A 13,123-nucleotide genomic window follows, 5' to 3' on the forward strand; every position below is an offset into this window, starting at 1 on the left:
TATGTGTGCATGCTCCGTTGTGTCTGACTTTTTGTGAGCCCATGAACTGTACCCACCAGGCTCCTCTTGTCCATAGAATTCACCAGGCAAGAATACTGGAGTGCGTTGCCATTTGCTGCTCCAGGGGATCTTCCCGACCCAGGGACTGAACCCTGTATCTCCTACACTGGCAGGCAGATTCACCATTGTGCTACTGGGAAGCCCAAGCATTATGTAGGCGTTCTTAAATAAATGCACTCCTGTCATTAAAAGTCTTAGAAAAGGCTGTGATTCTTTAAAAAAAAATTCTAACCAAGAGCACTTTCACACTTTGTTATTTCAATTCCAGAAAAATAAACGACCCAATCAAAAAATGGGCCAAAGAACTAAATAGACATTTCTCCAAAGAAGACATACGGATGGCTAACAAACACATGAAAAGATGCTCAACATCACTCATTATTAGAGAAATGCAAATCAAAACCAGAATGAGGTACCACTTCACACCAGTCAGAATGTCTGCGATCCAAAAATCTGCAAGCAATAAATGCTGGAGAGGGTGTGGAGAGAAGGGAACCCTCTTACACTGTTGGTGGGAATGCAAACTAGTACAGCCACTATGGAGAACAGTGTGGAGATTCCTTAAAAAATTGCAAACAGAACTACCTTATGACCCAGCAATCCCACTACTGGGCATACACACTGAGGAAACCAGAATTGAAAGAGACACATGTACCCCAATGTTCATCGCAGCATTGTTTATAATAGCCAGGACATGGAAACAACCTAGATGTCCATCAGCAGATGAATGGATAAGAAAGCTGTGGTACATATACACAATGGAGTATTACTCAGCCATTAAAAAGAATACATTTGAATCAGTTCTGATGAGATGGATGAAACTGGAGCCAATTATACAGAGTGAAGTAAGCCAGAAAGAAAAACACCAATATAGTATACTAACACATATATATGGAATTTAGAAAGATGGCAATGATGACCCTGTATGCAGGACAGCAAAAAAGACACAGAAGTGTATAACGGACTTTTGGACTCAGTGGGAGAGGGAGAGGGTGAGATGACTTGGGAGAAAGGTATTGAAACATGTATAATATCATGTAAGAATCGAATTGCCAGTCTATGTCTGATGCAGGATATGGCACGCTTGGGGCTGGTACGTGGGGATGACCCAGAGAGATGTTGTGGGGAGGAGGGGTGGAAGAGGGGTTCAGGTTTGGGAATGCATGTACACCCGTGGTGGATTCATGTCAATGTATGGCAAAACCAATACAGAATTGTAAAGTAAAATAAAAAATAAATTAATTTAAAAAAATAAATAATAAATATTAAATCAAGTTTGTTTACTAATACTATGGTCAAATGACCAAATTTTAAAACTACAACAACAACGACAATAACAAAATGAGGTGGGGACTGTGAACAATGAAAACTTTTCACAGATGTTATATCACAACTGTTATATTTCAGCTTCATACATTCTAAGGGAAGACAATTCACTTTCAAAGGACAGAATTTCCAAACCTTTAGTGTAGTTTGAAGATACAACAACTTCCAAAGTGTGTTAAAAAAAAATTACAAAAATATCATTTGAAAGTATAATTATTGAAATTTCTTTTACATTTACTTAGCTTTCTATAATTTGAATCTATTTATCATAATTTTTTCAATCCTTCTAAAGGTTACAAAATTGAAACAAAAATAAAATTCAAAATATTTAAAATTCACAAAATTCAATTGTGTAAAAGAAATTCAAATAAACTTAGTTTGTAGCATCTTATGTTATTAAAGCTTAAAATTTCACTAAGCCTTTTGGGACATCTTGTATATTTTTCCTGGAAATAGTCAAAAGGGCAAAATTGTTTGACAACCACTATCCTTTGCTAAAACAGAATTGTATTAGATTAAACCTATTCTTGTGAACTTTAAAAAAAAATTCACTTATTCAGAAAAATGCTCACTGTATCAGACACTATTGTGGTTGTTACATGAGTTGTTTTCGCTTTCATTTTCAGAGACTTAGGGAAGGCCAGGTAACTTACAGGGCAGAGATGTGGCAGCAGCCTCGGGCGTTCCAGGGCACTGCGAGACAGGGGCTTCGGCGAGCAGCTGGGACATAGCGCACTGTTCGTTCCCAGGGCCGAGGGAGGCTTCTGCCAAAGAAGTAAAATCTGTGGTGATGGCACTTAGAAAACAGAATTAAGCAAGCAGAGACCGAGAAGCATTTTTAAAGAAATTATATTTGTCACCTCACAATTAGCCATGCATTAAATTAGAGAGAAATGAGGGGGGAGGTGGGAAGGGCCAGAAGGAGAAGGAGCTATGAAGCAGAGTTCAAAGAGCAGCCACTTTTCTCTAATGCTTTAGAAATCCTCTCATTTCATTTAGATAGTTTGATATTATTTAATAAATTTCCATGTGAAACAGAATGGTGTTACTGATATTACTCTGGGTAAGACTTGAGAAAAATCATTACTAGTTACCTAATGATAGTGTTTTTAATCACAGAGGAAAGGAGAATTCTAGGTCAAAATCTTAAATTCCTAAGGATCACCTAAGGATTAATGATTCAGGAACACTTGGGTGCTCCTGAGTTTTTCTGTATTTGGGAACATCAATTATAAAAATTAAGTAGTTAAATTAAGCAATTTTTATACCTATCAAATTATCTTCATGTTAAAGTACTGACATAGTAATATTTTATTTTTATCATATTCATTTATATCTAAGTCTAAGGAAGAAATTTTATCATACCTATAATAGCTACTAAGTAGCTGTTATTTAAAATATTAGGAAACAGTATTAGGTTGAATTTTTTTTTTTACTGGAATTTTACTTATTTAGAGAAAATTCAAAATAAAACCATATAACAATAAATAGTTCACAGTAAATTTTTTATCATTGGATTAGGACACTGAATTCACACCTATGACAGCTGAATAAAGAATGATACTTTATACCTTCATGTAAGTTTTCTTCTGAACACACCAAGGTACATTCCTAACTAAGATGTGTTGTTCCTTTGGGGGAGAAGATTAATAAATGGCAACCTAGCATTGCATAAGAAAAGCAGGGGACCTATAGGAAAAGTGCTTAGGGTACCATCAAAGAATTAAAATTCTGATTGCTGTATTTCATGCTCTGAGCTCAGGAGGGGAATAGTTTTCATTTCATACTGTATAATGTGGGTGTTAGCCACTCAGTCATGTCCAACTCTTTGTGACCCCATGGACTATAGCCACCAGGCTCCTCTGTCCATGGAATTTTCCAGGCAAGAATACTGGAATGAGTTGCCATTTCCTTCTCTGATCTTCCCAACCAGAGACTGAACCCATACCTCACGCACTGATCTTCCCAACCAGAGACTGAACCCATACCTCACGCACTGCGGGTGGACTCTACCAACTGAGCTACCAGGGAAGCCCCTCCCTGATGGAAAATGGAGTCAAACTATCTGTATCTCCTTCATGTACAGAGCATTACAAGTAGCTTCTAACTTCATTCCCCAGCTCTACTGGAAGTTCTTTCTCAGTGGTTACAAGATGAGGAACGGAGGTGTCATACCTGGGCTGGACAGGCCCTCAGAAGAGCTCCCTTCTACGCCACTGTCGGTAGGAACTGCAGGTGCTGACTGCATGGCTAGAGGATGGAAGAGACATAACTTATAAGCAGGCAGGTCACATTCACCAGTGAAACAATTCCTTACTAGCTTAACTCAGTGGCATTTATATAATTCAGAAAGAGATAGCCCTAACCTCGTTAGAAACCACTTCACTTGTCTAGCTCTGATACAGCTAAAGCTGGTTAGATTCCCAATCCTACATGTAGTCAGTCCTGGAAAGACAGTATCTTCTTAATAGACTCATAAATTATAATATGCTCATTTTAGGGTCATGGAGCTGTACAGTTTTACACTTTGTTAGGTTGCAGATTTTTCAAAGGTGGTGAGAATAATCAGGGGCTATCTAAGTATTACTAATACAATCAATTAATTAAAAGTTAAGTAAGTACTATTATTATTTAATAAAAATACATGATTTATAACATATCATCTCTGTTAGCTAAAGAAAACACAGCACAAATGTAATGTTATGGGAAAATTAACATTACCAGTCACATGACTGTTCTCATCACTTTGCAGCAGGACTGTTTTCGAGGGCGGCGAAGGTGCTTTTCGCTTTGTTCTTTTCAAAGACGAATTCCCAGTAGATGTGCTGCTGAGCTGCAGAGAACCCGTCCTCACCCTGCCTGCTCCATAGGAACTCTATAGAAAACAAAACAACCAAATGGAATCTCCATTCAAAAATGAACAGCAGGCTTTAGGAAGACACTGACCTTTCCATTCCAACACATCACATGGCAACATGGAGCTTAACAGTCAGAAAGCATTTACAGAGTATCTGCCATGTGCCAGAAATGGATATGTGAAGAAAAATAAAACATGGTCCTTCTCAAGAAAGTCAGGCTAGAATGGGAGGCAGGCATATAAACAACTAATTAAAATGTACATGACTCATAAAAACTAGCTTCCAAAGAAAAATCTAGAGGAAACTACTGGAGTAAAGTCAGAAGTGAAAAAGGGAAGAATATTTGTACATTGAGACTGGCTTGATCTTTCTCTTTTTAGCACAATACATCAATGACAAACATTTCAAAAATCTATATGTTTACCAAAACAAGGTCATCTGAGGTCCTTGACTCTATACATAGCTGACGCTCATGCTCACCGCATGTGACTGTCAGCAGGCTGGCCAGTGCCTCCTGGCCCACCGCCATGTCATCTTGCTCTTGCCCTTTACAACAAACCTGCTTAAAAGAGTTTATTCATAATTTTTTTCTCCCGTTTCTCATCTGCCACTTGAACCTGTCCAATCAGACTTCTCTCAATCTTTGATCCATTAAAACTATTCCTGTCTGTGAGATACTAGAAATACATAAAGGTCTCTGTCTCTGTTGCTGGCACAGAGCTCCTAAAACCCTTGAACTTTCCTAAGTGACAAGAACACTAGAATCATCTCTTGTTCTAATATTGGTCTTGGACCCTGGTTCCTGACACAGAGCTCCTGAAACCTTGTAGTTTCCTGGGTGATAGGATTATCTTTTGTTGTTATGAGGCAACTCTGGAGGCCTCCTGAATGAGGGCTTGTCATGGGGAAGTCACAATTAGAAGCCTGAAATTTTCAGCCCTGCCCTCACTGTCTTGAGAAAGGAGAAGGGCTGAGAATGGAGTTAATGACTGATCATGCCTGTGTGCTGAGGCTGCTGTGAAATCACAAAAGTATGGAGTTCAGAGGGCTTCTAGGTTGATGCACACGTGGAGCTGCTGGGAGAGTGCAATACCTGGGCAGGTCGTTGCAAGCTCCATGCCTCTGCCCACGTACCTTGTCCCATCTACATGTTCACCTATATCCTCTACCATATCCCTTAAAAAACAGGTAGATATAGGCACGTTTCCCTGAATTCTGTGAGCTGTTCTAGCAGATTGATTAAACCTGAGAAGGCATCGACGGAACCTCTGGTTTATAGCTAGTCGGTCAGAAGTATAGGTAACAACCTGGACATGGGAATGGGATCTGAAGTTCAAGAAGAGGGGCACTGGAACCTATAGTCAACAGCTGGTTGGTGGGGGCTTGTGACTGGTGTCAGAAGTGTGTATGGGAAGGGAGGGCGGGCTTGTGGGATAGAGCCCTTATCCTATGGAATCATGCTGTCTCTGGGTAGGTGGGTCAGAATTGAGTTGAATGCTGGTGTCTAAAAATTGCTTGCTGGTGTGGGGGAAAACCTCCACACATCTGGTGAGCAGAAGTGAAATGTTTTGTGTGAGTAGCAAAGACGACTCAGGGAAGAAACACATAGTAGGAAAGAACTGGGTTTTCCCTACATTGGTAGAAAACTGTTTTTACTTTATACTATGCAAGTCATCAATGACCTCCTTCCTGACTAAATCAGAGGTTACTTCTTCAGTTCAGTTCAGTCGCTCTGTCATGTCCGACTCTTTGCGACCCCATGAATCTCAGCACGCCAGGCCTCCCTGCCCATCACCAACTCCCGGAGCTCACTCAGACTCACATCCATCGAGTCAGTGATGCCATCCAGCCATCTCATCCTCGGTCGTCCCCTTCTCCTCCTGCCCCCAATCCCTCCTAGCATCAGGGTCTTTTCCAATGAGTCAATTCTTCCTATGAGCTCACTTATTGGACATATTAGCAGCATTACATAGCTGACCACCCTCTAAAGTCTCCTTTTTCTTACATCCAGGATACTGTATCCTTATTCTGCATACATCTGAACTTTCTGTTTCTGTGTGGGTCCTTTTCATCTAGTCCTTGGACATATTCTCTTTAACATCTATGCTCACTCTTAGTAATCTCCACTATCTCTAGGTTTTCTGTATTATTTATATTATTTCCAGGTCTTGGACCTTGTATATACATTTTCCGTATTTATTTATATAAATATTTATATTTATTTTCTGTATTATTTATATGTTGGTGATTCCAAACTATGTCTCCATTGCTGGACCTCTGTCTGATCTTCACTTAGTGTCAAAGCCCATTTCAAACTCAGCATGTCTAAAGCTAAGATCCTGATAATCCCTCCTTTCATCTCCCCCATTAAAAATAATCCTGTTCTCACAGTCTTCCCTGTTTCAATAAAAAGCAAGTCATTCTTCCATTTGTTTAGGCCAGAACTTGTGGAGTCATGCTTCCTTATCCTCTGTCTCTCACACTGCACATCAAGTCCATCCTGTTGGCTCAGCCAGTTCGACTGCTACCACAGAGTCTGAGTCAGCACCAAGAACCTTCTACCTGGATTGCTTCTTCCACACTGCTTCCCTACAGTCCTTCTGTAACATAGCAGCGAAAGACCCTGTTAAGTCAAAAATGAAGGGACTTCCCTGGAGGCTCAATGGTAAAGAATCTGCCTGGTCAAAGCAGGAGACAGCAGTTCAATCCCTGATCTGGGAAGATCCCACATGCCAGGTAACAGCTAAGCCTCTGTGCCACAACTACTGAAGCAGTGCTCTAGAGCCCGTGAGCTGCAACTATTGAACCCGTGTGCCACAACTACCAAAGCCCACATGCCTAGAGCCCCTGCTCTGAAATGAGAGAAACCACTGCAATGAGAAGCCCACACTCAGCCCAACTGGAAAGGCCCATATATATGCAGCAACTGAAGACCCAGCAAAGCCATAAATAAATCTTAAAAAAAATCAGGTGAAAGCACTTTGTTGAAAACCCCCTAATAATTTCCCAAGTGATACAGAAAAGCCAAAGTCCTTGTAATGACTTCTAAGGTTATCAGTGTCCCAGCACCTAGATCTTTCTGACTTCCTTCTCCAAGTGTGGAGCGGAGTGAGCCACACTGGCCTTCGCGCTGCTCCTCGAATGTGCCAGAAGGAGTGTTCTCACCTCAGGACGGTTGCCCTTGCTGTCCCCTATCCCTGGAATGCTCTTTTTGTAACTGACCATCTTACTCTTTCCTATTCTTCAGGTCATTTCTCAAGTATCACTTCTCAGTGAGCTCCTCATTGACTCCCCGCCCCGACCCACCCATCCACCCACCCACACACACATACTCTCTCTCTTCCTATCTCTCTTCCTAGCTTGATTTATGTGCTTGTGTGCTTGTGCTAAGTCGATTCAGTCGTGTCTGAGTCTTTGCAACCCTATGGACCACAGCCTGCCAGGCTCCTGTGTCCATGGGATTCTCCAGGCAAGAAAACTGTGGTGGGTTGCCATTTCCTACTCCAGGGGGTCTTCCCAAGTCAGGGACTGAACCCACATCCCTTGCGTATCGTGCACTGGCAGGTGGGTTCTTTACCACTGGTGCCACCTGGGATGTTTACTGTCGATGCTTAATCTTTCTCTAACAGCCTACAGGATTGGCCTGTTGACCTTGTTTATTGTTGCTTCCACCAGGTTTGACTCTTAGGTTAAGGATGTTTTCTCCTATTTTGCTCACTGCTGTATCTCCAGAACAATGTCTGGTTCATAGACGTTTCTCGATAAATATTTGTTGAATGAATGAGAGAAATGAACCAAAAATTGCCTTCTTCTTTTGTAAATAAAGGCCCTTGATAAACTTGGAGAGTACGTAAAGCTTAGGCCATTCCAATCTTAGGAGACAAGGTAAGTACAGCTAAGGAAAGCAGTCTATTTCATAAGATGTTTATTAGTCATTATGTTTTGCTACACACCACAAAAAGTTCAGCAAATGTACTCTTTTGAAATATTGTCATATTTCTGTCAGGGAAGGAAGAAAGCCTGCCCTCCCAGAGAAGATTTTGAGTCAGCTGTTGTCACTGCTTGCTCTGTTAGGTACCAAAGTGGAAGGCAGATCATCTCACAGGGACAGAAGCAGAGTCCACAGTGGCAGGTACTCGGCAGAACACACCTCTCACTAAGGTTAAGTCATCTTAACAAGGGGTCAGACAGGGTGGCACCAGGCTGACCTTATCAGTAACTGAAACATTAGACTTCTGTACCAGTTGATAAATAGCTGCAATCATCAATCTCTCCTCTCATTACTCTGGTCCCTTCTACAGAACACTTTAGACGTCTCCAAAATCCAGCATGAAATGAGTTAAAGCCTGCCACCCAAACCCAGATTTTGATTCTGAGTCACTAAAGCCAATTCTGATTAAATCAGAGGGTCACCACCCCTACCACAGACACACCTCAACTGGATGGGCATATGGGTGGGTCCTCACCCATATGCTGCTTGGACCTTTAAATAATTAGGAGAAAGGCCCTTGATGATAAGAGATGAGAAAGGAACACCGTGATGAATCAGCAGTATTTAAATATCATTTTGAGTAGAACACAAAGTTTAAATAAAAACCTTCTTATGATGATGTGTCTGTGTTTGGAAATGTTCACTTGCCATCTTATAAAAGTAACAAATTTAGGGATGGTTAGGAAGAAGGCCAAAAATTCTCCTAAAACAATGTGGCACTTCACTTTTTGAAACATTGATCTAAAATATCAAAAGCAGTAAAAATGTCATTTTATTTCTTGATGAGATTACTTCTGTAAAGCCCTATTCAAGTATGCCTCATTCCTATCACAGACCTAGTTTATCAGTAGAAACACAGTAGGTGATCAGGAAGTAATTGGTGAATGCATGAAGCCATGGCTGCATCTGGTCCTCCTAATTCTATGCTGACACCATGTTTCCCATCTCTGGACTGATTGCTTTCATGTCATCTGAAAACAACTTGTGTTCCCCTTCAGGTCAAGTTCCCAGCCACAGTCATTTGTTGGTCTTTTCTATGACCTGACAAAAGCAGTCACAACATGAATTTCTCAGACAACTATATCTGTTTAAGAGTTAGAGCTCTTAAAATTTGATTATAATATAATAAAGCAGATAGCACAGAAATTTTAAAAAGGGAGAAATGTATATACAGAGATTCACAAATTTATATGGACATAATAACTCAAAGACAGAGTAAAAATAAACTCATGTATTTCATTTATCATCCTAGAGGTCTTAAAATAAGCTAACTATTTTTGTACAGGATATTTATATTTCTATGGATAAATAATTTAAAATTTGTCAAAATGTACATATTTCAGCATCACAAATGTTAAACTATTTTTAATAGTATTTGTGAAGACAGTTGAGGGGAATGCATGTTAGAAGGGCAAAGCCATGAATGTCTTGCAGGGAGCACATATTTTATAACCCTATTCTGTAAGATTTACCCCCTTCCTCTATTGTACGGATGTGTAATGAAAGCAAATGGACTTGTATTTCTCGACTAGCACATGGGTCATACAGACTTAAGAACAAAGACCTTTGAAGAGAACATAATCATCACTGCATGTGACCAGGTCAACTTATGTTAACTATATCACTAGATTCCATGCTATAATTAATGATAAGAGCTTACTAAATTGATGACAAAAATGCAAACTTAACAGATGCTGTAAGATGGGCCAGGCAGATTTTTTAAGGACTTAGAATGATGAGTTTGAAAAATAAGCCTCATTTAGTGATGGGAATATTACTTTTGTTTTGAGATATAAATGATATTAGCATTCAAAGAATAGCTTAATATACATTTTTTGTTGTTCTATAAGAGAGAACCACAAGAGTGTTTAAATTTGTGTGTGTGTGTGTTTAGAGGCTATTAGAAAAGAATTTTAATCGGCTAAGCAGCAGCCAAGAGAAAATCAAACTTGGACTTATTCCATGTTAATTAAAATATCGCTATTAAGATTAAAATGAAAGAACCCCTGGATCCTATAGGAAAACATTTCTCTTGGGTAAAAACCTACAGAAAAAGAAAGGGCATTTAAGGTAGAAGATCTAGGTATTTCTAAACAGACTGTAGCCAAGAAAACTGGCATGTACCTTGGGATACTTGTAGAATAACAGATCCAGTACACAAGCTTTCTAAAAAGTAGACAGACTAAACTAATGCCATTATTTAAGTAAACACATCATGAGTTCCTATATAAAATATTAAAGAAATAAAAAAGGGTGAGGAAGGGCACTGTGTATTCTTAAGCCCCACTTTGTTCTGTGCACTTCAGGAAGATGCTCCTTAATCGACTCCCAGTACTTCTACTGTTTCTTTCATCAGGGTTGAGCTACCCAGGATGTTGAGTGTGAATCTGTTTAATTGGAGAGAAGTTTACAGAGGGTTTGCAAGCTGGAAGACAGGCAATGTAATGGTTACCAAACACAGGAACTTTGGAGTCAATGCCAGGGCTTGCACCAGGAGAGCATAGCATTTACTGTCTCTGTAACCTTCTGCCTCCTCCTCCACAAAGTGGGAAAAGTAACAGTAGCTGCTTCCCTGGGGCTGGATGCTCATGTGACATGACCTGTGTCAGGCCCTGAGTGCTAGTACGGTGCTAGCACTGCTCCACAAATAGTAGCTCATCTTACGACACGTAATTTGTCTATTTTCAAGTACGTGAAAGTGTAAATAAGCAAATGACAGTTATAATTAGGGGTCAGAGTAAAAAGTATAGGTAAAAGGAGGTCTTTAAGACTGGTGCTTTCTTTAGTGCTGGGGGTGCTGGGAGTCCTACTAGAGTCAGTCTCAGTTATAATCAACCTCAAACAACTGCAGGAACTTGTGCTTAGCCCACTGCACAGACCAATTCCACTGTGTGTAGACCTCCACCTTAAGTCACTTCAGGCAGCTTCATCATACCTTCTGCTGCTGCTAAGTCGCTTCAGTCGTGTCCGACTCTGTGCGACCCCAGAGACGGCAGCCCACCAGGCTCCCCAGTCCCTGGGATTCTCCAGGCAAGAACACTGGAGTGGGTTGCCATTTCCTTCTCCAATGCATGAAAGTGGAAAGTGAAAGTGAAGTCACTCAGTGGTGCCCGACCCTTAATGACCCCATGGACTGCAGCCCACCAGGCTCCTCCGTCCATGGGATTTTCCAGGCAAGAGTACTGGAGTGGGGTGCCACTGCCTTCTCCGCATCACACTTTCATCATACATTAAAGGAGTTTAATAAAAGCTAAAAGTTTAATACTAGTTTGTTAAATCTTAGTGAGGGAGTGTATTAAAGTATATAAATCTGAAATATTTCATACATTTAGTGCAAACATTTAAAATAAAAGAACTGCTAAGAACTGTCTTTAGTTTTTACCAACTAGCCAAGGTACATTTCCTTTGTTCAAATTATGATGGAAATTTTTAAAAGGAGTTGCTGCTGCTGTTAAGTCGCTTCAGTCGTGTCCGACTCTGTGTGACCCCATAGACAGCAGCCCACCAGGCTCCCCCATCCCTGGGATTCTCCAGGCAAGAACACTGGAGTGGGTTGCCATTTCCTTCTCCAATGCATGAAAGTGAAGTTGCTCAGTTATGTCTGACTTTTCGTGACCCCATGGACTGTAGCCCACCAGGCTCCTCCATCCATGAGATTTTCCAGGCAAGAGTACTGGAGTGGGTTGCCATTTCCTTCTCCAAAAGGAGCTGAGATCATATTAAAGTCCAGAGGATTTACAAAACAAGAAAACAGAGAGGTTTCCTCTTACTATGGGAAAAATGCTTTGGTTAATGGTTAATGATTAGAAATCTCCAATTATTTATTTTAGTTAGACTCACTAAGTCTGCCTGCCTTCAGCAAAAACTACACCTCTAACAGTAACATACATCACTGAATTAATTCACTAATGAAAGTGACAAGGTCAAGCTGAAAACCATGCCAGATAGTTAATCCCTCATAATTCACATCCAGATCAGAATTCACTGGTTCAAAATAAAAGTAAATTTAGCTGAAGAAAACAGAGTTGAATGGCATTCAATAGATTTACTTAGTACTGGAACTATAGTAGTTATTAAATTACTTATTAATCACAGTTGAATTACCTGATGTGGATCATTGAAATCAATATATCCTGGTTAAAAGAGAAGAATACAATTAGGAAAATAAAAAGACTAAATCAAAGGATGGAAATACAGTGATTCAACTTCAATGACATTGTTAAGTGTTTCTATTAGAAGCTTTTGGATTTTAGTTTGTTTATAATATGATTTTCCATGTAAGGTGGGGTTGGGTTAGAGAGAATTTAAGCAATCTCTTAAAACTCATATAATTTTCTTTTCTTCTTTAGGCACAGATTCCCATTATCCTTCTCCAATTTGGACACTTAATAAATGCTGTAAAATATTATAATACCTTATAATTGACATTAGGTTTTCTTCATTTACTATGGATTAATCATTTCTATCCTAATGACTAAATTTCCATTTAACTGAAGGTCATGCTTTAACTTGTTTTTTTAAAGCCAGAACCACTTTCAGGACCTTAGTTTGCTGACCAACAACTGAACTCTGCAGTGAAAACATGGAGTCCTAACCCCTGGACCGCCAGGGAATTCCTAACTCTTAACTCCTGATAGAATTCTAAAATACTTTGACAACTTAAACAACAAATCAATTTTCTTAAACTTTAAACATAACTATTATACCAGAGTGAATGTAATATAGAAGTATAAGATGTTCTATTGAATTTCAAAATAGGCAAAGCTCTGAAGGTAGGTTTTTCTTATTACAAAGAAATTGGTTTTATTATTGATTTGATCATAAAGTTAGCACAATCTCCCATGAGATTCAAACAGTGCATATGTTGATGAGATTCAAACAGTGCATA

The 13,123-nt window shown here is 39.7% G+C and overlaps 1 protein-coding gene across 4 annotated transcripts in view; it reads right to left on the bottom strand.

The window, feature by feature from the left end:
- COBLL1 (cordon-bleu WH2 repeat protein like 1) overlaps positions 1-13,123 on the bottom strand; it is a 169,038-nt gene that overhangs the window by 19,095 nt on the left and 136,820 nt on the right. For 3 of the 4 annotated variants that reach the window (XM_040229249.1, XM_040229250.1, XM_040229248.1), the window contains 3 exons: positions 4,108-4,261; positions 3,562-3,636; positions 2,040-2,150 (listed from right to left, as the gene is read on the bottom strand). In XM_040229249.1, the coding sequence (XP_040085183.1) occupies positions 2,040-2,150; positions 3,562-3,636; positions 4,108-4,261 (340 nt within the window). The remainder of the gene's footprint in view (positions 1-2,039; positions 2,151-3,561; positions 3,637-4,107; positions 4,262-13,123) is intronic. The other variant, XM_040229251.1, reaches the window with a different exon arrangement.

Source organism: Oryx dammah, unplaced genomic scaffold (genome assembly GCF_014754425.2).
Source record: "Oryx dammah isolate SB20612 unplaced genomic scaffold, SCBI_Odam_1.1 HiC_scaffold_27, whole genome shotgun sequence".
Classification (NCBI taxonomy): Eukaryota; Metazoa; Chordata; class Mammalia; order Artiodactyla; family Bovidae; genus Oryx; species Oryx dammah.